This window comes from Bombus pyrosoma, linkage group LG6, assembly GCF_014825855.1.
Source record: "Bombus pyrosoma isolate SC7728 linkage group LG6, ASM1482585v1, whole genome shotgun sequence".
In the NCBI taxonomy this organism is placed as follows: Eukaryota; Metazoa; Arthropoda; class Insecta; order Hymenoptera; family Apidae; genus Bombus; species Bombus pyrosoma.
The window spans coordinates 3905624-3929454 of NC_057775.1; the positions used below are offsets into that span (position 1 = coordinate 3905624).

The 23831-nt window shown below is 43.7% G+C and overlaps 2 protein-coding genes across 2 annotated transcripts; one reads left to right on the forward strand and one right to left on the reverse strand.

Moving 5' to 3' along the window:
- The first annotated feature begins 1 nt into the window (after position 1).
- Positions 2 to 20207, forward strand: LOC122568416 (A disintegrin and metalloproteinase with thrombospondin motifs 12-like). The gene is made up of 19 exons (XM_043728115.1): positions 2 to 43; positions 8021 to 8172; positions 9003 to 9396; positions 11340 to 11505; positions 11699 to 11994; positions 12127 to 12251; positions 12317 to 12466; positions 12769 to 12915; positions 12992 to 13142; positions 13610 to 13711; positions 14403 to 14612; positions 15509 to 15748; positions 16833 to 16956; positions 17275 to 17401; positions 17592 to 17712; positions 17983 to 18126; positions 18249 to 18367; positions 18614 to 18783; positions 19606 to 20207. Exons 2-19 carry the CDS (start codon positions 8066 to 8068, stop codon positions 20205 to 20207), a joined length of 3495 nt encoding a protein of 1164 aa, XP_043584050.1. The 5' UTR covers positions 2 to 43; positions 8021 to 8065.
- Positions 20208 to 20833: 626 nt separating this feature from the next.
- On the reverse strand, positions 20834 to 23541 carry LOC122568417. The gene is made up of 3 exons (XM_043728116.1): positions 23452 to 23541; positions 22923 to 23037; positions 20834 to 21144 (listed from the first exon to the last, which is right to left on the reverse strand). The coding sequence occupies exons 1-3, from the start codon at positions 23539 to 23541 to the stop codon at positions 20834 to 20836; spliced, it is 516 nt and encodes a 171-aa protein (XP_043584051.1).
- Positions 23542 to 23831: the final 290 nt, after the last annotated feature.

The following is a 23831-nucleotide window of genomic DNA, read 5'->3' on the forward strand; positions in this document are numbered from 1 at the left end:
CGCAAAAGCACGGACCGAGAACCGAGACAGGGCAATCTACTAGGTAAGACTAGTTCCTCCACCCAGCCGTGGACCCGTTTTCCGTCGACTACTCTCCCTCCCCTTTGCTATTTCTCTCTTTTTCTCGCTCATTCTTTTTCTCTTCCTCTGCCCCTCCCGCTCTCCTGCCCACCCCCCCGCTTCCACCATTTCCCTCGCCACCTCTTCCTATCCGTTGCTCTTTTTATCGTCTCCGTCTCTTGTCCGTTTCTTTCTCCCTCTTCGTCTCCTCGCTCTACCTCGTACGTACCCTCTCCCATGACGTTGACTCTCCTTCTTTCGCGTATTTCGTCTTTCGTCTCGTGCCTCCTCGATCTCCTTGCGCCGGAGGAATCTGTCTCCCTTTACTTCTCGCCGCGCTCCTGCGACGCGACTTTATTTACTCGAACCTTTGCTTCTTTCCAAGCTTTTGCCCTTCTGCTACGGCGCCACACCGATCCTGTCCTGTCCCATCCTTGTCATCCGTTCTCTTCCAACATCGTGTTTCCTAATTTATGTTTATACCAGCGCGTCACTTCGGCCCATTGCGAAATTCCTACCCTTTCTCCCAATCTCTCGAGCTTTGTTCTCCTCTCGTTTTATCCTTTGCTTCGTTCGTCCGGTACTCACCGCCTTTATTCGTGTCACATGTTGCGAACATGTACCTTGCTATCTCTCTCTCTCTCTCTCTCTCTCTCTCCCCTTCTCCCCCTCTCCTCTTTCCGTTTTTTTTTCTACCTGCCTACCTCCGGACCATTCTCCGCTCGACCGTTTCTCCTTCGAATTTCCTTCTCTTTTGTTTTACCCGTAATTCGTGTTACTCGTTAGCCGTTGCGTGCGCACAAAATCTGTGGCGTGTCGCGAACTTTCCTCCCTTTTCCTCGCGGACATCTTTACTCGAGTCGTTGCGAACGGTTGCCGAACGCGCGCGCGTCGTCCGTGTCGTTTTTCCGGTGAAGTTATAAATTAATCGAAGGGAACGATCGATCGTCTTTCTGTTTCTCGGATTAACGTAAAATTACCTAAAAGAAATTCTTTTGCCACCTTCACGACTCAAACGAGCCTATTCTTTCTGACAACGTTAGCCCGACTCGACTACTCCTACGATCTTCTATTTACATGGCTCGTATCGCTCGTGTGCTCGTATGTTTAAACGGACGTTGCTCGAATAGCTAGAATCTTCTGTTCACTCTACTTTCTATCAACTTTCGTTCTATATTGCACCAATTGAAATAAACATTGTTCTTTCATTTCTAAGCTTCTCCCTATCGAAATCCTTAGTGTTGCTCGCAGCAAGAAACGAAGAGCTTAAAGCTGTGTGCGGACAGTGCGAGGTCGACCCGGTAGCTGTCTCGCAGTAGCATGCGTTTACGAATCGTTTCAATACGTGTCCAAACGCAGTCAGCAAGGAACTGCGTGGCGTCTTTGACGTCGCCAAAAAGAAACTGAAAATTGCCTCGTTCCGAGGCAACCTCGCGAGTCAACGTTAATAGCTTAACGATTCTAATCGTAGGAACGTTTTGCTTCCCTGTCGCGTTCAGGCGAATTTGAAGCACGCGGTGGTACTCGTTTCCGCTGGAACGCACAGCGCGCCACTCGATACGATAATTGCGTATTTCAGGAATCCCATGCTGGCTGAATATGATTACCTACAAGAAGGCTGCGACTGGATGGAAACGACGGTGGCCACGTGGAGCAATTTTCTTAGCGCCCGAGAGCCGCGTCAGAAAAATACCTGTTGCAACAGAATTAATCGTAGCTGTGCGATTACACGATCGAAACGCCGCGTTTTAGAATAAATGCCTGTTGTAGAAAACGTCCGTTCTTGAGACGGCGCTTCTTTTTGCGAATTATCACGCAACTGTTCGAACCTTCAGTCGCGTAATCTATGAAAATTCCTTTGGGCAATTTGCCGTTCGCGCTTTACGTCGTTGCCTCTGAAATATCGAATCCATTACTGAGAATTTCTCGCATGGCGATTGCGTGGCTACGCGTGTTACGCTGTTTGCGGAGCTTGCTCCGAGCCAAACAAAGATTCGCCGGTGAAGTTTCGAAGATTCTTGGAAAGTAAAAACTGCTGTTCCCCTAGTTTCATATTATATTCCGGGTGTGTTTACAGGATCGACTCTGCCGACTTAGGATTAAACTGAAATTTCATTGTGAAATTTGCAATTTTCAACTTATACTCTATACCTTTTATCGCGCGATACAGCGAATTATAAGCTTTATAACATTTTGTACTTTGCTCTTTGTCCACCGCGTGATCTCTCCATCGAGGCAACGACTTATCCCGACTCTTAGGAAATCTCTCCTACTAAATCCCATCATTTTAATATTCTCTTCCTTGTCCCAGCGTGATCATTCTCCGCAAATTTGTCACTGCAGATCTTTCGAATAGTTTAAAAGCACGAATTTTTTTCACGATTTAGAAAGTTTATGAAGTCTTACTCGTTCTGGTTACAAATCGAGTGTTGCGTCGTCATCGGTCGGACAATTACATCGTCGCTGTAATAAAAGAGCAAGTAAAATATCTGAAATCTGAAATCCATACGTTGTACGAAGCTATGCGAAATGAAATCGAAAGGCATCTGTTTCAAAGCGCGTCGCATCGTTGCGTCGCGATACCGTGTGCGACAATTACGTCCGATACAATAGTCAACGTACAAGAATCGTCATTCGCTGACATCCTTCCATTATTTCGAAATTTGGCTAAGAAATTTTAATGGTTTGATGGTTTGCTTCTAAATATATAAGATATATCTTTTACAGATTCGAAATTGAACACGGTTGCGAGCTAAGCGTGTACGAGGAACTAAAGCAAAAATGTGGGGGGTTACAAATGCGATTATTAGTTTGGAGGATTTAATCCAAAAGATAAAACGTTCTCCATCTAGTTACAAGTCGTTCGATATTGGGGAAACAAGAAGAATAGCGGACGCGACTTTTTTATGGAACTACGTTAATGGAAAAAGACCCAACGTTATTTGTTTATCGGTTGTCTCGGGAAAGAAAAAATGTAAGAAGCACCGGATGAATTGATAGAAAATGTGGGAACGCAAAGTTGTTTGAAATTCGATGAAAACGCGTAGAATTTCCGATGTTAAAAGGTAGAGTAGTAGATGATAGCGAGTACTCGTTAATCTATGTTACTAAAGTTTATCAATAACACGGTTCGTACAGTACGAGTCGGACAAAATAGCGAGTATAGCGCTATTATTGACATTTGGTGGAAATTACAAGGCAGGAAATTCCAAAATATCGAAATACGCGATACTCTGAAGCCAGGTAGCTAATGGCTTCCTAATTGCGCGCGGAAGATGTACGATCCTGGAAACGACTTTCTGGATAATAAGCGGTTGGTAGCTATTCACGCGGCCCACGAACTCGTTCGCGTGGGTCGACCATCCGTGGATTTTAGAATCGATACGACCTTCGCCGGCAGCAGCTGTGCAAGATCAACTGGAGCACCGGCTCGTTTATTATACACTCGCACGGTACTTCAAATTGCATTAAACACGTTACACGATAAAATATCTGTTATCGACTCCTGCGTGTAACCGGAACAAACTGAATGAAACGTCGATCGTTAAGCAGACGTACTCGTATATACGTTAACGCGATTCAATGCGGTTCAGACTTTTAAAGGAACTTGTTGAATCTCGAATTTTAACGTGCTTCGCGATGCGTGGGTAACCAATATTCATAGCAATTATCGGTATTGGAATTTTTGTTAGATGTATATCTTAATGTACGTTCGAAGAAAAGTGGACGTAGAAAAAGATAACGATTCGATACTGTTGTTATTTTCCTGCGATTAAAGAGTTATAAGGTAGTATTTACGTAATTGCTTAGAAGCGAGAGAGCACTGGAAAGAGTCGAGACAAGCTGCATCGTAGGAAATAGGAGAATTTCCTCTCCACCAAGTTTTCCGAGTTCCAAGTATTCAGTTCGGTTCGAAAGTTTAGAAGCTGACGTGATTAATTATTTTTTTCGCGAGAAACGCGTTAAGTTAAAATTGGCAGGAATAAATTGGCGAACGTAAGCGTAGATAAATAAAATGGCGTGCGCCGCACAGGGCCACGGTCGACGTTGTTTCCGCTCCAATCGACGAAATGCAACGAGTCCAGCTAAGATTCGTTCGCTCGCGTATGACAAACGATCGACCGTAACGTCGAATTAATTTTCAACCGGTCGGCATACGTTTGATTGAGTCTACCGGAGCGTATTCGCCAGGATGCATAGACTCGCTGTTCGTGCGCGTATGCTGTTCCTATGCTCGATAGTAATCAATCGACTGTAAAATACTTGCAAGTAGGGTAACGTGACCCATTCGGTTGTCGAAATTTTTTTTAAGCCACGCCAACTGTCAGACCCATTTGCAACCGCCAGGTGACGCGACTTTTTCGAAGGTCCTTCGCCGTTGGAAGTTAAACTCAAAGATACATAAACGCAAGTACTTGGCGTTTAAATTCTAAAATTATTCCACGCTGTTTTTCATCGATATGAAACTGCGCTTGCTATGAAATTGTAAATTGTAATGAAATAGAGAGCAATGAATATTTTGTAAATCGGTTGTCTCTTTTATCGCGCGACAAAACTTTCAACGACGTACATTTATATATAAAGCTTTCCTATTTGCGCAGATCAAATATACCGATTTTGATCGACACCGTATATACGCTTCTATTTTTACAACAGTAATAAATGTAAACGACTTATAAACTCGAGAGTTTACGAGTTTAAACATTTTTTGTTTCCAACGCATTTATCTCTTCGATTAGTAATCCGATATAATTGTTGGAGGAATGGTGGATAACGAGCAAAAAGCAACAGGAAGACATTTTATTACCCGTTTGACGCGGCAATGCGTTATTACATGGAGCGTTTCTTCTCTAACATCGTCCTTCTTCTGCTTTTTCCGACATAGTAAAAACCGCCAGCCGACCTGTAGACGTTTACAGCACGCCATCAAAACAATGAAGAGGAATCGAAACCACGACACGCGGGAATCTCTAAAAGCTGGCGAAGCCAGAGCTAATGGAAATCGATGCAAAGTGGCTCGTAAATAGAAACGCGATGGGAGAATATTTCGTTGGTTCGTGAAACGTTAGACTGCGGGCTGTTAGAATCCGTGGCATTGATCTTTGGTTAAAAAGTCTGTCTGCTAAGCAATCCACGTTGTAATAGAAAATAAGCAGAGAACAGGTACCTACCTTTACGACCTGTAAAGGGAGGTGCGAAAAACCAGCTCGACTCGTCGTTCGTATACACCTACGCGATTTAGACCATTCACAGATGCACGTTTACTTTTGAACGCGTTATCTATTAAGCGCAAAAAATTATAGAGACACGGTAACTCGGATATTAGAATAATTTACATCAGGCTATCCGGTATTTCCAGAGTAACGAAGAAGATGATGGTTCTTAATCTCCGCTCATTGATCTTTGACAAGCCAGCTGTACGATCGATTATTGTGCAAGATTTATCGAGCTACATTCCCATTCTATTTTCTTTGTACACGAGTGTATGTGTGTGTGTGTGTGTGTGTGTGTGTGTGTTGTTGGCATTTCTTTTCATATACTAATGGTCTACGTTGGAATCGTTACTATCGATGACCGATTTATGATTCGGTCGACAAATGCAAAAGTTAGGCGATCGAGTCCTAAGACTGATTGTAAGACTACGAAGGCTTCCGGAAACTTATTTTTATATGCCACGATGGTTTGTTCGTTCGGTGCTTAAAATATACTTATACGATCGATTTTAAACTGATCTTATACACGTATAAGAAATAAACACAATGAAATAACGAAAAATCCTTATAAACGACGAGGAAAGAATAATACGTTTCGTTTTAATAACTCTTCGTTAACCAGTAATCGTAAGTCAGGCTTTTCTGAATCGGATAATCGCGTTCTTCGGTCATAGTCTTTCTCCAGTAGACGTTCGTACATACCGATCGAATGCGCATTGTCGTCCATTCAGGCAACAAGGTGAATTATTCGGAATGCGACATTAATGTCACGGAAAGAGCAGATCGTTGAACGCGCGTGTTTGTTTGTTCGGTTCTGTGTTAGAAGAAAGTAAACAGACACGGGGGCTACGTCGGTCTGCGAAATTCAATAGATGCGTTCGGCACGCGCGGCCGCCAATTAAATTCCAGCGCAATTTATCTTTGCCAATTCTGTCGGCATTCCGTGTTACTCTCGCCGGCTTTTCGATTTTGTGTTACCATCGCCACCCTGCACGACGTTCTTTTATCTCGTTCCGTATCACGCCCACAGAAGAAATCCTTCTAATGCAACGCTAACGATAAGGAACGCTCGCTCTAGAGATGAACACGTCGCGGTACTTTACTTTATATTGGTCGAATATATGGCCGGTGTCGCGATGTCTTTAAAAATGAAAACAAAGTGAGAAAGAGCGCGCAACCCGTTCAACGAGACACGTTGCCTGACAGGACATTCTGTCTGCGAGTCATCGAGTCGAGTTTATCCTAGACGCTTCCGGTCGATCCTGGTAATTTGCGCGTCTTCCTTTTCTGCTCCTTTGACTGGCAACCTCAATTATTCCCCGGCCAATGACCGGTTGTCATTGACAACCGCAGTGACGGGCAAGAATGGACCACCCCGAAGCTTTAACCACACATCTCCAAAGATATACCTATCCAGTTATATTTCCTCGTTCTGTTTCAACGTCAAGAGGACGACTTTCTCGACGAAGATTCTCGATTAAAACTAGCTAAATGGCTAAATAAGATGTGTCGATAAGCCGATCTTTCTGTTGGCGATAAATCACCGCGACCGCTGTAGGTTTCGCGTGGCAATTGACACGTCGATGACATTTTTGCCTGTGACGTGGACACTTTGGGGTTACAGTTGACCCGTACACTGGACGACGACCATTTGCGCATAATACAATAATTACGATAATTCGAACGAAACATTTCAATTTCGCAGGAATGGAGTCCATTTGCGATAAGATTTCAAATTCTGACGTTGAAGAGTAAGAGAATTATTCGATAACAATTCGATTCGATGATAAACGGTTATGAAGAAAAACAATTACAGCTGGACGCGATATAATGGAATCGCGACGACCAAAAGCAGAGGAAAGAACGGGTGGGGGGGCTGATCTCGGTTGGGCCAGCACGACCAAAAAGTCAACTAAAATTGACCTACCTATCAGGTTCGATCCGAAGGTTGATTGAATCCATATTTGGATCGATTCGAGTATAACCATTGGAAGAACCGCGCGCGTAGCCAATATACCGGGTGACTCTGCCCTAAGCTCAAATTCGTTTATCGAGTTTGTCCATCAAATTCTTTGGAACGTCGGATACGTTCGTATCGCTGTACAAGCGAGTCATCTTTAATTCCCTTTATCGAATCGTAATCGAATTATTCGGCTGTAGCGATCGAAATCGCGATCAAAATCGCGATCAAATGTTCACGAACCTTCGTGTTTGCGAACATCGAGCATTTCTCGTAATATCGGCAAAAGGATCAGAATATATTGGCGTATTTTTTAAAACGACAAGCGACAAGCGACATTTGCAGCAGAAATTACAAGCTTCCGTTCCGCTGGAGAAGAAACTTGTAATTTCTGCTGCAAATACTTGTCGCTTTAAGGTGGCAGCTTTTTAAACGTATCGTAGGTTGCTTCGTAATATCGACGTAACGTTCGTTCCAACGACCATCTTGGATCGCTACGATTAACGACCTAATAGCTACGGTCGGCCACGCTTGATTAAGATCGTACCAAGAAACCAAATTCTGTACGTAGAATCAGTTTAACCTTCGACGAGCAGGTATATAGCTGTATTCTATTTTTACGCGATGCATAAATACATATATGAGAACGGCGGAAAAATTAGTTTTCAGCCTAACGTATGGAACAGAGAGTGGAAATTTTTCATCGGCGATATATAGAGAAAGGATCTCTATACGGAATTTATTCATGGAAGGAAAACAGTTGCGTAAAGTTTTCGTTGTTCCGCAGCTTCACGGCAGTGTTCAAGAGATCCACAGAAAAAAGTAGCCTGTCATGAACGGATTCCAAGCACTTTTGACGTTCTTCGGCATCATCGCGATCGCGGACACCGATCCATCGAAGAGACACGGCAACGGACGTGAAAACGTATACCATGGTAGGTAAGTGCACTCGCAGCTTGCCACGGTTACCACGTTTCGGCTAGGAAATCCTCAGCTCGATGCACTCTGCCACGCGAACCGTTTGTCCAGTCGACCGTTTCGTCCGACCTGATCCGATCGGATTGTTCTCGTTCTTTGTCTTTCGCCTGTCTCGCTTGACTGTCCGAGGTTGGCATCTCGCTAACAAATGTCCTATAACTTTCACGACACGTTCTTTCGTTCTTCCGCTCTCTCGACCGTGTCATCGAGTATTTTCCTTTGCCGAACGGAACAACCAGGGACGATCGTATTACGTCGTTCGTTTCGAAAACTTGCGCCTTTTTGCCCGTCGCAATAAGTTTGCCCTCGGTTCGATCGATGATTAAAGTTTAGGGACACGAGAACCGAATTACTAGGCCTTGAAGTTGTCGGGGTTGGATTGATGCAGGGTTGGGGATGAAATAGGAGCGTCACGCTGGAAGCGAGGCAAGTTAAGGTGACAAAGTTTTCGCTTAGTTTTTTGTGCATTTACGAGTGATGGAGAAACGAAAGATCCTGATCGATTATGCTTTACGAATTCAATAACGAAGTTTAATGACCGTGTTTCTCAAATTCAGCACGCAACCGAATTTCATCTAGCGACTCTAGTTCGAGTTGATTCGAACAAGTACGTTTAACGCTTTTTCTACGGTGCCGTTGCAAATTTTTCGACGCGACTCAGAAAGGTATTCGTGGAAAATATGCAGGCGCGAGTAAGAAAGAGCGATATGCGAAATTGTTGCGGGAACGAGGATGCGTCGTTCGTACGTTCTTTAACGAAAACTCTTCTCTTGCCGGTGGTCGATGTTCAGGTACACGAGAGACGTCCACGAGCCGGAATTTTTCATCCCGAGAAGAGTGTTCGAAGATGGCAGCTTCGACACATACTCGTTGCCGTATTTCTATGATCGGCAAGAGATCAACGAACGTAAGAAAAGGTCGACCGAGACGGGCGAGCAGGAGCTTGAGGCCGATAAAGTGCACCTGGTGCTGCCTTTCAACGGGATCGAACACCATGTGGAGCTCAACCCGTATCACGAATTCATCTCGCCCGACATGGTGATCGAGACGCGGGGCACCGGCCTGAGAACTAACTTGAACGAAGCGTTACGATTCAAGAGAGCCTCCGATCGACAATGCCATTATCGGGGCTTTGTTAGAGGCCATCGCACATCCAAGGCAGCTCTTTCTCTCTGCGATGGTGTGGTTCGTAAATGTTATCCTTTTTACCTACGTTTATTTTTAATTACATCATCTTGAAAAACTCAAAGGCATAAAATCGTATTATCAAAGTTTGCATTGTCGTGAAATTCTCCCCCCCCCCCCCCCCGCTCCCCGTCCCCTGCAAAGCACGCTTCTTGGTTCTTGTATATTTGTAGCCATACGTATCGAAGATACGTATCAATACGATCGAGGTCAACAACGTATCGAACCTAGGCTTCGTGATTAATTCTCGCCGATGATCTAGCAACTCCGGAAAGATTTCATACAGTTGAATCTACTAGACTAGACGCTCCGTAACGATATAATCCACGACGAGAACACGGTGGCGTGCGTCTCCTCGAGGCTAATCAAGCCTCTTATTATGCACTTAAGCGGATGCAAATTAATATGAGGTATTTGCATTTAGATGGACGCGTACGGGGACCGTGTTGCCGATTCGACGCGACGATCGATTGTTTTGGGATCAAAGCTAGCATGCACGACCGTTCGGTAGCGTTTAATGGTTCGGGGTCTCGGTCGATTCCCAGGAGAATTTCGAGAATTCAACTGCGAAACATGCAGACAGAGTGGCTCATGCTTTCAACTTGATGCAATTGCAGCGCTGCGTTGCATAGCGAGACGCGATCTGCATAATCTGCTCCTCTCAGTGACAATGATCCGATTCTGCTTGCACGCCGGAAGGGCGATCACAGCCTGATGCGAACTAAGATAGGGACGATAATTCAGAAATCGGAAGTAGATGATTCGCAGATACGAATTTCGAATTATCTCCACATAGTGGCTTTTTTAAGTAAATTATTCGAGCAAAATCGGGCTTCCGAAAGAGCCGAGATTTCGAAACACCGCATGAGAAGCATTGGAATAACAGCATGAGATATCGTAAGCTTAGCCGTCAACTCGTTGTCGACTTATTCGGTTCTTAAGGAGAAAATAAGTTAAATAAATGATATAACAAGTCAAACGAATAAAAAAGCTGAGCGAATTGTTGAAATATGGTTGCAGCAACGTGAGTAATCGGATATCTATTGTATATCGGCAAGTAGCTAGTCCTGGAAGACGCTTATACAATTCGTCGAGTATAATGTAGTCATCGTGTTTCCTTCCATTCAATTTTACGTGTTCGATCATTACTCTCGAGGAAAAGAAATCGTATCTATCTCGTTGGTCTTTGGAGCGCGTATTTCGGAGGGTAAAGCTCGGAAGATAGGGACGTCGAGAGGCGAGGAGGCGGCCGTAATTTAAAAGACACCTTCTGGTTAGCGTTCCCAGGCGCGTCGTTACTCGTTCGAGGCAGTGAAGTTACTCGAGCCAGGTATTGTAACTACCGGTGAATCGAATCGGCCACATAGAGCGTTATTGAATCTGTAAATTTTCGCAAATATCACGGCGCACGGTACGCGGTCTTCTCTGTCCTGTAGACCACAATTTCCCGTGAATTACCGAGGGCCTGTTTGTTTGCGCTATTGGGAGACGCGAAGCCCGAATTTTGAATTATACCGTTAGTTCTAGCTACGATAAATGTTGCGCATAACAGCCGATCCCCCAATTAGGATCGTTGGATTGTAATTTCCAAAGCGTGGCCGCGTAATTTCGTGATCCGCGAATGGAAATTCGGTACGGATTCGGTGGGTTTAATCGGGCAAGAAACGCAGTCACGTAGCCACGCCACGCCACGCCGCGCCACGCCGGCACGGCACGGCACGGCACGGCACGGCACGCGTGCACACACGTATCATTCGCGAGAGAGAAACTGCAATTACAAGTTAGTTCGGTATCGACGTCGTTCTCGGTGTTAACCCGATTGGGAGGTTCGCGTAATTGCATCTCTTTGCAGGCGTCTCCTGCCGACGGAACCGAGTCCGATATCTTATTTACAATAACGTTGATTAACGAAAAGTCGATAAGTGGCTGTGGATCTCGTGCAGGTTGGTTACGTGCAAACTAATCATGGCCGGTACTTCATCGAGCCGGTGAACGAAGCAGAACCGCAACAGGATGGACAGCACGTTCACATAGCTTACAAGCGGGATGACTCGCACGAAAAGAAGGGGAGTCGGGGCGATTCTTCCAAGAATTACTGCGGAACTTCCGGTTAGTGGTCGTCGATTTATACGAGTCTACGCTTCGCCGCGATATCTCTCGAAAAATTGTTTGTCCGTGAATTTTACAAGATCTCTTTTACGAAAAGTACATTTTGAATAAACCATCTGCACCGAGGATGGAAGATAAAGGCCGATCTTCGAAACGGATAAAGCGATACGAGCCGTTGTTTTTCCGTTCGCAGATGACTGGGAGGCGGCGTGGGCGGAACAATTGGCCAAACGACAGAAGCGACTAATGGAAGAAGAAACTCCCGAAGTTGGTAAGGGCACTTCCTTGACCCACAGTATTCATCGTTTCGTAGAGATTGGATTGGTCGCGGACAGAAGGTTTCTCGACTTTTACAACAACAGCAACTACGAACAGTACCTGTTGACTATCATGAACATGGTGTCGGACTTTTATCACGACAGATCTGTCGGCAATCAGATAGACATGGTCGTCGTCCGCATTATATATTTGGAGAAGGAAAAGGAAGAGGTAACGCGTAACTAGTTAGAGGACTAAAAATACGAGAGTCCATTTTAGCAATTAATCTACACGGGATGAAGAATATTATAAATGTTGAAAGTGAGATATTGGAGATATTTTATCAAGACGGTTTTCCCGTAGATAGATCTGCTTATTAGTCCCGCAGCCGAGGCAACGTTAGCGAGCTTTGCCAAATGGGCCCAAAAGATGAACCCCACGGATCACACTCACCCCAACCATTACGACATAGCGGTTCTTGTAACTAGGTAAAATTTTACTTCGTCGAGAGTTAGAGAACGATCGTAACGAAACACCGTAACGTGTGTTTCAGGTACGATATTTGCGCGGAAGGCGTGCCGCATTGCAATCTGATGGGCCTGGCGTATGTCGGAGCTGCCTGCGATCCCGAAAAAGCAGCTTGCATCACCGAAGATAGTGGCCTATTGCTTGGAATCGTAATTAGCCACGAAGTTGGTCACGTGTACTGTCCATGCACGTTTCTTTACCAACCTTGATCCCTTCGCTTCTATCGATGTTTCAAAATCCGTAAAAATCTCGAATTCGTTTCTCCGACGCGCTTTAACGAAAACTCGCTTCGGAACGTGGAATGGCGACGAATAAGCGGGATTGTTTTTGCCTGATTTTTTTTAGCTGCGAAGGGATTAAGAGATAGGAGTCGAGTGGAACAGAGGACTTTCTTTTCGAAAATATTCCATTCGGAATTTTTTCGCGACAATAGGCGGTTACAAAAGGGAAGTAATTTTGCAAGATGTGATTTTCCAGGATGGGCTGTTCGCACGACGATGTCGCTATCAGTGGCTGTCCACCCAAAGATAACGATGAAAGTTACTTCCTCATGTCACCCATTGTCAACATCTATTCGTTGAGATGGTCGACTTGCAGCAGGAAATACATGACTACCTTGCTCGAGTAAATCTTTCGATATATGTATGCTTTGTTTTACTTTGTTCTATCGCGAGTCGAAAGCCTCGTGTCGATCGATTAGGAGCGGCTTGGGCGAGTGCTTGATCAACGATCCAAGAAATCCGCCGGAGAAATTCAAGTATCCGGACATGTTGCCCGGTGCGATGTACGACGGCAATTTTCAATGCGACATGAACTTTCCCGGGTCGAAGATTTGTCCTGGCGATACCGGGGTATATTTCCGCATTTTCTCTTGCTATTTGTAGAACGTCGTTTATTTATAGGGCACAGGATGAATCGAAAATTAGTATTTCTGGTAAACGCACAGTGTAGAAGGTCAGTTTTATCGAAACTTTATCGCACTTACCTAACGGCTACTACCTATGCCTTTAAAAGATTGCTTCGCAAATCTTCGAAACAGGTTTATCAGTTTTTGTAGAATTGCAAATAATTGGAGAATAATTTTAACGGCAAGAACGCCGCTTGCTTCTATGCACGAATTTATTTAGAAGTTGAGATCGAACCGTTGCTCGGCAATCGTATCGTATCACATACGATCGGTCTAGAAACGACTCGATTATTCTCACGGGGAACAGGTCGATGAATGGGATTTAACTTGTTCATAGCGAAAGTTACTACTTGGCGCTTTATATATTTCGTTAAACCGCGAAGAATAATTTGATTATCGTTGTTCCTTCAGCGAGATGCAATGTGCGAGGTGCTATGGTGCGAAGGGAAGAACGGAAGCTGTTTCTCCCGGGGATCACCCATGGCCGAAGGATCAAAATGCGGCGAGAATTTGGTTCGTTGAATTGGATTTATCCAACGAGAACAAAAGCGCACTCTGTAATAGTATCGATTTATGGATCTCTCCATGGAAATTATCGCGCCTTAAACGTCTCTGCAGTTGTGCCTTTGATCGCGTTACCATTCCAGTCGTTACTTCAATTTTTCGTCCTTTTTCTTTTAAGATAAAATTACTCGCGCACTTTTCATGTAGCTATTTTGCAATCGTTGCTCCTAGTTGTCCCGTTGACAAAGGATTATACCGTAAAATACGAGAGCAGAGAGCGCAGTCGAAAGAGAATAATTTAAAATTTCTGTGACGCGTCGTAACTCACGTGAAAAACGCACAAAGCTCGCTGTAACAATGCGAGCGGTGAGTCTAAGCAGAAATGTTCGTACGAATAACAGCCTTTGTAAAGTCTCGATCTGTCGTAAAAAATGTAAGACGCGGAACCTCTGTTACGTTTGCCTTTTAGGAAGATGTAGCGAAAGTATGTAGCCTTTATTTATCCATTGCAAAATTTATTTCTATCAAAGTCTCTGATTACACACGACGTGGAACGTGTTAATATCAGTATGTTCCATTTCGCGAAATTTTTCGTAAAATTTTTCGCAAAATTTTCCGTAAAATTTCCTGCCAAAAACGACACAAAGCAAAGCATTTCGCGACGAAACGAGCGAAGAATAAAGAACTAGCCTGTATTCAGTGGTGCATTCACAAGAAATGCGTGGCTATGGGCACCCGACCGACGGCGGTGCACGGTGGCTGGGGCAAATGGGGTCCCATGAGCGGTTGCAGCAGAAGCTGCGGCGGTGGCTTGAAATTCGCCGAGAGAGAATGTGACAATCCGCCGCCCGCCAACAAAGGCAGATACTGCATCGGAGAGAGAAAGAAGTTGGCCATTTGCAACACCATGGTAAATTCCACAGTCTTTCTATGCGAATCGACCGTGCGTGGTGCCGTTTCGACTTCATTTCTTCCTTACCCATCTCCTTTCCCTTCCCCTTTCTACTCAATCCTTCTCTTTCTTCTACTCTTCTTTGCTCTCTTCTATTTCCAATTGTGTACGGGATATTGTTTCTCATCTCGTCGATTCGTTTCTTTTTATATATTTTTCCCTGTCTCGGGCGAGAAAGGATATTTGATTACAGCTTCGTTGTTTCTTCAAACTTATTTTTGTCCAACGTTTGATTTTAGGTTAAAGATTGTAAACTACTGGTGTTTCAGCTAAGTAACTGCCGATTTAGGCTTAGCTAAGAAAGGAGTATTTTAATTGCGTTATCTATAGGAGAAATTTTAATTTAAAGTTTCGTTCGGCCCTAAACTCTGCAGCCTAGTTTCACGGAGATCTAGTTAGACGTAGAAGATCGCGTGCGCTCGTGTGTACATGTGCGCGTACTCGATGCAAGCCACGATAGTATCCTTATTTTCTTCGTGTAACGGCCTATTTTTAGAAATCTGATATATGATATTTATTTTGTATCTTGTATGATAATCTTCGTTTAACGTTACGATAGTCGATTAATTTTATCGTTCACCTAGTTCGGCGAAAAGAAAGAACAAACGAAATGTTAGGAAAGATCGTTTTCGTACCTGTGGAAAGGCAACCGACGACTTGCTACGGCTTAAACGATCGTCAACGAATTACTCTAGTACGGTGCTATTTCTGTCTCACGCCATTAATCATTTTCGGCTGCACACCCAGCTCTTAACGCTTTTTGCTAATATATCACCCTTTTTGCCGCGTGATCGCTAACCTCTGCGGCAGCGATATATCCCTTTTGTGAAAAACGACGACCCTGGACTGTGCAGCCCTGCGACCATAGGAAACCATCGTATCGCCAGTTGCAGTGCAGTTGGTACAACGAGCGAAAAATCTTGACCGACGGCAAGCATAACTGGACTGCGTACACTATCCACGATCCAACGCTTGATCCGTGCAACTTGTACTGCATCAATGAAAAGAACGTATTCACCAAGTTCCAAGTGGCAAACGATTCTACCCCCTGCAAGGGTGGTACTAACAACATGTGCGTCGGTGGTACATGCAGGGTAAGCAAATATCACGATTACCTCTTGTATTTTTCTTCGTTCATTGCGATTGCTGTTTTCCCGTTTAATTTCCTTGCAAGGAATTGCCTGGAAAATTCAACGTATTGTGCAAGAACGACGAATGACGTTAATTTAATTCAAAAGAGACAAGTTTACTATTCTAACTATTAATTTCTTGTACGATTTGCTTCGTTATTTCTTTGCTTCGTTCTTTCTCAAAATTAAGCAATACGCGTATAACTCGAGATTCTTCGGTTGCATTTCGGTAATATTTTACGACCTGATATTTATTCTCCGATAGTTTTCTATTACGTATTTATTGAAAATTTATAGCCGATCGATCATCGTGTCTTATATTGCGTTGCATCGGTAGCGATTATAAGAAATGAAAGAACAGAGACGCAAAAAGTTATTTGCACGGATAAAGGATATTTGCCGTTGCGAATTTTTCTCACAGACGTGCAATTCCAATATCGTAGATGTATCATATCGTATGTAGATTAAAACAGAGGAAATTTGCTGAGTAAAATGCCGGAAGCTCGGAAGTACTTTAACAATGTAAATTTAATCAGGAAACAGGAAGACGTATTCGCGTGATCTGCAACGAAAGAGCATAGCGTTCTAGTTCTATGATGCTTTCGTTATAGAAACGAAAGGCAAGATGCCTTTTGGCTTCGAAATTATTCCCTTCGTACGGTTCGTGCGATAAGTTTCGTGACTAATCTCTCGCACACCTTTCATTACCTTTCTACCAACTACGTTTTATGGCCTAAAAGCATCCTAAAGGTCGTAGGACAAAAATTTAGTTACCCATCTAATTGACATTGACAAACCAATTTCTGGTTTATTTTTTGCGACCATGCCTCGATATTTTTCCGTTTACTACAACGAGTGCCGTTAAAGGTAGCATCATAACCGATCGAACTTGATTACTAGCAATTACAAGTTGCAGGTACATACATATAGTACGATAGGTACTATACCGTTTTCGTCCTAGAAATAAGAGAATCTATTTCTTGCCTAGTAAATTGAAATTAAAAGGAAACAGAACGTTTAGAAACGAGAAAGGTATGATATTTTCTAGAAAGTCGGTTGCGATTGGGTGTTGGATTCGAATGCCATCGACGACAGGTGTGGAACGTGCAAAGGTGACGGTACGAAGTGCAAGGCGATAGAAGGTTTCTTCAATGAAACGGGAATTCGCAACAGTAAATTATATTCTCTTCTGTCATCAAAGTTTTCGATTCAAAATTTTCCTACGTCTGTCTCTTCCATCATTTGCAAGTATTTGCAAGTTAAAGCTTTAACGATACAGGCGAATGTGGAAATAAGGACGGTGGAAACGCTTTTATAATCATTGTTTTTACGAATGTATACGTATGTGCGTTGAAGTACAGCGTGATGTACGAACGTTCGACGACTGTCGACTGTAAATGGCTAAAAAATCGCGTTTAGTAGATTTGAAATACTTGCGACAACAACGAAAAGTAATCCGTTGATGATTTGGAAAATTTTCGAATTCCTAGCGCACGTGAAGGTAGTTACTATTCCTCAGGGTGCTCGAAGCATATACGTAGCGGAAATGCAGCCGAATAAAAACGCACTATCGGTGAGACTCGAGGATAGTGAAACATACTGTTTGAACGAAGACAAGTAATTGCTTATACCGTTGTTACAAAATAAACGATGGCGTCTTAAAAATATATTATTATACGTACTATGCACAGAGTGAAAATAATACGTTCGAAGCTGAATGTTTAACTCTACGAAGTTAAAGATTCTTTCTCGTGTTAACGAACAAACCAAGTTCATCGTATACCGAACGATTTTCTAACGATCGTAGGGTGGTATATAGAAGCGGTGATTACGATTGTGCAGGCTCCATACTCGTATACCTGCATCCCGAGCCAAACAGAGAGGAGATTGAAATAAAGGGGCCCATAACGACAGCTATTCGAATAGAAGTATGTATTAATTCCGTGCGTGAAATAGTCGAGATCGTAAATACGAATTTTGATAAACGCTGCCTGCATCGTTTTAACGTTTTTCCCTCCTGAGTAAGGAAAGTAAAGAAATTAAAAGGAAAGTAGGTTCTCGCGTCGCGTAGAGATTCACGCAAACGAACGTAAGATATCGGCATGGAGCTGGCGATTGCGCGGAACATTTTTTGTCGATGATGGACCATCGTTCCTAAATAGCCACATTAATGATTCATTCCATGATGATGATTCTAGTACGTATTCTTCCACCCGAGACAGAATCCTGGTATTCATTATGTATATTACGTGATGTCAACTGACCCGTCATACAAACCGAAATACCTGTGGGATTTCATGGAATGGAGCGACTGCAGCGTTAAATGCGGAGGCGGTACGATGGTAATTTGAATATTGAAGTCGACTTGATGATAATTTGGTGAAGCATTATCGCGAATCCGGCACTCGATTCACGCAGCGAAAACAGCTTCAACGTTACTATATTATTCTTTTGTTCGGCGTAGATATCGGAGGCAGCGTGTGTCGAAGAGAAAGGTGGGAAAGTGAGTCTTGAATTCTGCGATGGCATGTTACGACCAGATCCAAAAACTAGGGTTTGCAACTCGGAAGCCTGTCCTGCAAAGTACATGCAACCGCACAACCATCGAGTCTACCTACCATTTCGTGCTATTCACAATTTTACATTTCTCTATCTGCTTAGATTTTCCTCTCGAAATTGCGAACAGCATACGTTTAGTACTATCGCGCTATCTTTTCTTTGACGCAATTCAATTTTAATGACCGAATAAGCGACGATCCTTTCTAATTTCCATTACTCGTTTATCGGCGAATATTTACGATCGCTGTATGACGATTGGAATTGCTTAAGGTGGCGTGTGAGCCAATGGAGCAAGTGTAACGCCTGCGACGGAAAGAAAGGAACGAGGCATCGTAAAGTGCAATGCGTGCGACCCGCTGCTCGTACCGGTGAGGATGACGTTCAGGCAAATCTGGACGCGTGTAAAGGTCGCGTGCCGAAACAAGAGGAAGAATGTGTAGGTAAGGACGTCGGTGTCGTGCGTGCTTGTTGCCGACTTCCATCCAACGAATAACTTTTTCGCAACCTTATGATATTTTAACGACACCTCGACATTCTTAAGCTGAACGATCAATCTTTCGCTAAATACTTTCTTCGTTCATCGATCACTGGCAATTTAATAGACGTGTCATTCGGATCCATGTAGTTATTCGTACACGTAGGAATCGTTTCGTTCGCTGGTTATTTATTATTTCGCTCCACTGATTACCGAAAACCACGTTCTCGACATATATATATATATATAGTTTTCGACAGTTATATATAGTATTATACCATTTTTGCAGTTTATTACAATCGTTTGAATTTTTATGAAAATGGCATATCGCAATATATATCGTGTTTACAATTGTTTCGTCGACGTTGATCGTGTCCTTTCAAAGCGTATAAACATTTCGATGTAATTCTCCTTCGGTATTCCGTAGAGACTCACAGTGTACATATTATGTTTCTATATATGTGGTGAACGATGTTTTCGTATGTTGGTAAATGTACGTAGGTGCATAGCACGGATGTCACGGTAAAAGATTTACGATATAATGGAAATAAAATATTGACGCAGTGGCGCGAGAAGGGAGGGAGAGTGTACACGGGGAGTCGGACGAAAAAACATTTACCGTATAATATTAGAATTGTATTTTCCCTTTGTCGTTCTTCTTAGGACGTGACTTTTATTTCGACAACCATGCATATTTAGCGTCGAAGCCGTAAATCGGAGTCTGAAGCAGATCCTGACTCGCGTATCGACTGATCGAACCGTCCAAAATTTCGGCTTTCCCTTACAGGCGAGAGACCGTGCAAGAAGACCTGCCCCAAAAAGGTGCGAAACGCAGCAAACAGGCAACTCGTTGCTTCGAAAGAGAAGAAGAAGCAGTCGCTACCACACGAGAAACGGGCTAAAATGGTCGACAAGTTGGTGGACTTGAGTTTGGCCGGATATCTGGAGAAAGCGTACGGTATCTCTCGTGAAGCCGATGATATGGGAATGACGGTCGACACGGCGGACTTCCGGCAGCTTCTTCGCGAATGGTCCCTCGCCGACGAGGAAAAGAGGAAACGTGGCGCCTGCGATCGAAACGCGTCTACTCCAAAGTCCGGATCGATCATCAAAGACTCGGTGCCAGTCGAGAACGTGGTATTGTTGGAGGCGCCTATGCTGGAGGAGGGCCTTCTATCGAATTTGTCGGATAGAGCGTATCAGGAAGTTGGCGACCTCGTCGGCGGTAGTATCGATACTTCCAGAGTGAAGCTTTATAACGGTACGAAGGCTGTCGAGAAGATCCAGCAGCTGGAGGGTCGTAACATTAGCGCGGTGCCTAACAAGAAAGAGAATTATAGTTACGATGCGTTGTCAAGAATCGTAGATTTGGCGGAACAGCGAAAATGAGAACCGTAACCAATCCTCCATTTGCGTACGAGACAAAGCACTCGAAACTGCCATCGTCGATATTTATAATCGATAATTACAAATTATTTCACACTATTTACTAATCCATATTTCTTTGATATAACGTTGAAAAGTGTTCAAATATCGTCTGATAAAAGTATGTATTAAGAAGCATTGATAAATATAGCTTAGGTTACGATCTTTCGTTAAATAAGAGTCAAATATCGGTACGTTTCGCTTTCTATATATTAATTTTATTGACGCTGTTGATTATTATGGAAAAATCGACTCGCTTCGACGGTAATTCGATTTCCTTAACATCGTACAATCTCGGGAAATCGAATGGTGAGAATCGAAACGAAAACTCGATTTAACCGTTTCTATCCTTCTGCGCGTATGCACAAAATTTGTCGATTTTGATTATCGTGCTCTTAATCGGCGCAATTATTATTTTAACATCGTGACGTTCCATTTTACGACAAAGTTACTTTACACCGTTTCGATCGGTGTCGCAGATTTACAGATACGATCCGTGATTCCGTGAACGACACCGACTCAGTCGCCGTATTCGAGAAGGATAGGATTTTCATATCGCTACACTCTTATCCAGTGCGAAGTAACTTTTGTTATTTGTTTATTGGTGGACGTCGTTTCGAAGCAGCTTCGGCGTCCTCTTGAATTTTCTGTATATATCTGACCGCATCCATACCAACCAAAGTAAATTCCGTGCCATTGGCTGGCGGTTGGGGCTCGAAATTCTTAGGAAAGTTGAGGGCGTCGTTTGCTTCGTCGCGTTCCAAGACGATGGTGAGCGTTAAATTTGTAATATTTTCCGTGTCGATCACGACCTCGCCTTTCTTCACGTTGTCGTGTTTCTTTACTTCCATATCTTGCTTCGTCCGAGTTCCCAATTTCCGTTCAGAGAAACGTTCGTCGTCTAAATCATACGACAGATAATTGCTTTCACTTTCCTGTTCTTTTTTCGTTCTTTTAACGTTACGCACCGATGAATAAATGAAAATGAGGTAGAAATAACTACAAATTAAGGAACGGAATTGGACGAAAGATCCTAATGGTGAAATTTCCAAGGAAATATAGAAACACAGGCAAAACTAGTCGAGCGAGGTCGATTGAATCATTTTAGCGGTCTCGAACGCTTGGTACTCGTGTTCACCTTCGGTGATTGATTTAACGACGCGATTGATCGCTAGATTACTCGACAGAGGAAAAGCGAGGCTGAGAGCCGGTACTTTTGTCCTTTTGCTCGTGTTTCGCGAGAACGTTGTCTCGTTTCTCCCGGCTAGTGCACAACTCTCGTTCTTTCGGCTTCGGTCCTTGACAGTAGCTGTCAGCGATAATATCTACATCCAGCTCGGAGTGGCCGACAGGACGTACGCATTTGACAGCTCGTCTCTTCTCGCAACCAACGACGCAGGATGTGCAACCTTGCCAGTCACCGATCATCCATCTGCGATAAACATCGTTACGAGTAGCAACGTAAGTTTCAACGAATTAGAATAACTAGATGGATCGTATTCTCCTTGGACGAAATCTGTCGTCGTCGCGCGAACGATCTTTTCGTTCCTTTTTCTCGACATTCGGCGATCACGCGGACAAACATTGCTCGCTTTCTGTCTTAGGTTTCTCGGCTTTGAATTTCGAAACTTACAACGTTATATATTAACGAGGACATCGTGATTGAAATTTTAAGCAATTCGGCGGTATTCGCTCGACTTTTGGAATTTTTTAATTAAAAGTATCTAACGAACGTGTCGCTCTAACCTCGGCAGGCAGGGTGCTCGATAACAGGGTCTCACTTTTTCCTCCGGTCTCGGGATGCTCTTACAGAACGTCTCATCCACGATGCCAGCGAGTTTCTCCAAGCAACGAGGCTTGGAAATCTGTTCACCGGGTCCGCAATTCGCGCTGCACTTCTCCCAGTCGACAAAATCCCATGAAAACTCCGGCTTACGAGGGCTCTTTTCTTTCACACCGAACGAATACCTCACCGTCACGTTTTCTTTCGGCAGAATCTATTCGATGAAACAACTTACTCGGGCAACGAAATTATGCCGAGTACGTAGCAACGAAACCACTTTTCCATAGTTCAAGGGAAATATTCCAGGCGAGCAGTTGTTCGTTGGTAAACACAGTTGCGCGCGTAAAAAATGTAACGATAAGTACGTTACGATAATCGGAATTATTATAATTTCGCGAGAATCTCTGTTGAAAGGGATATGGACGCGAGTGCCAAATACGAATTTATCATTCGGGTAAATACGTTGACTCTCAGTTTTCGAAAGTCCCTAAGATTTCTAACGATAAAAGAAGAATTGCGTTTCGTACTCGAACGATTCGGTTGGAAAACGAAGGAATCTTGTTGGATTTAAGCAACCTCCTCGTTTATCGTCGGTAGTAGCAGCAGCAAAGATACCGGGTCGGAATTTAACGTCCCTTCTAACGACCGCTTGGAAGGTTTTACGAATAGCGTCGCGTAGGTGCGAGTGGTTAGTGATAGAAGCTGGCACAAATATCGCGTAATAGAAATTAGGAATTAGTTTGGTGGCGTTGAACAGAACTTTCTTCGTTTCGCTACTCAAGATATCAGCGCGTAGCACGACTCGATAAGAAGTGTCCAAATTTGGACACCGTGTTCGAGATACCTTATCAATCTGTCAGGCTGGCTAATTAGAGGACCGCGTTCGTTATGTTTACCAATATAAGCAAATCCTTCGTGACTGGTCCCGGTATGCTGAGAACCTCCTGACTCGCTCTTATCGTTCCTAGCCACGCCCTCGTGCCCGCCACATCGAACATTCCTAAACGATCCCTGAAATGATCGCACATAATTAAAGAAAAGAACCAACGATTAAATGCGCTCAACGTACGTTGAATACGCAAAGTATAGATCGCACGAGTAGGAGCACAAAGTACGTTCGGAGAGACTCGTGTTCTTTAATCGGACATTTTAACGATTAATCGATACATTTCTTTTCTGTCCTCCGCGTTTCCCTAAACTACGCCATTCTTAAAGAACCGATCGACGTTAAGTATGAAAAACAAAAAGATAAAACAACGTTCCATCGGTTTTTACGACACGGTGATATAAAATCTACGATTCCTTTAAAAAGAATACGAGACGAAGAGAGGAAATGTTTTACGCTTTCGAGAGTCAAGGCGTTCAAGTTCTTTAGCGGAAGTCAATTTACCCATCAATTAACGGTTTTCCGTCTCTGGTCCTCACCACTATCCTGGATTTAGAGGGCTCGATCTCCTCTAGCCGGACGTTGGTCGCGCCGACCGGGACGTCCACTACTTTCCTCGGCTCTGCCATTGAAAGTTTTTCCCCTCTCGATTATTAGAAGTTTTATACCGAGTGGGACGTGCAGTATCGATTCGAGGGATCGCGAATACGAGATTTATTCGCTGATAGGTTATATCGGTCTGGTTCGAAAGCCGAGGGAACGGATGAGATTCTTCGGGAAATACCTTGGAAAGTTCTCGCACTTTTCACGGATCTAGTGCCTTTATCCGTGAGGAATTTCAACTTCCCTAGCCGGCGTTTTATTTATCGCGATTAGAGATTCTTCCGTGTCTAAAAACTTTCGCCGGCTTTTATATTAA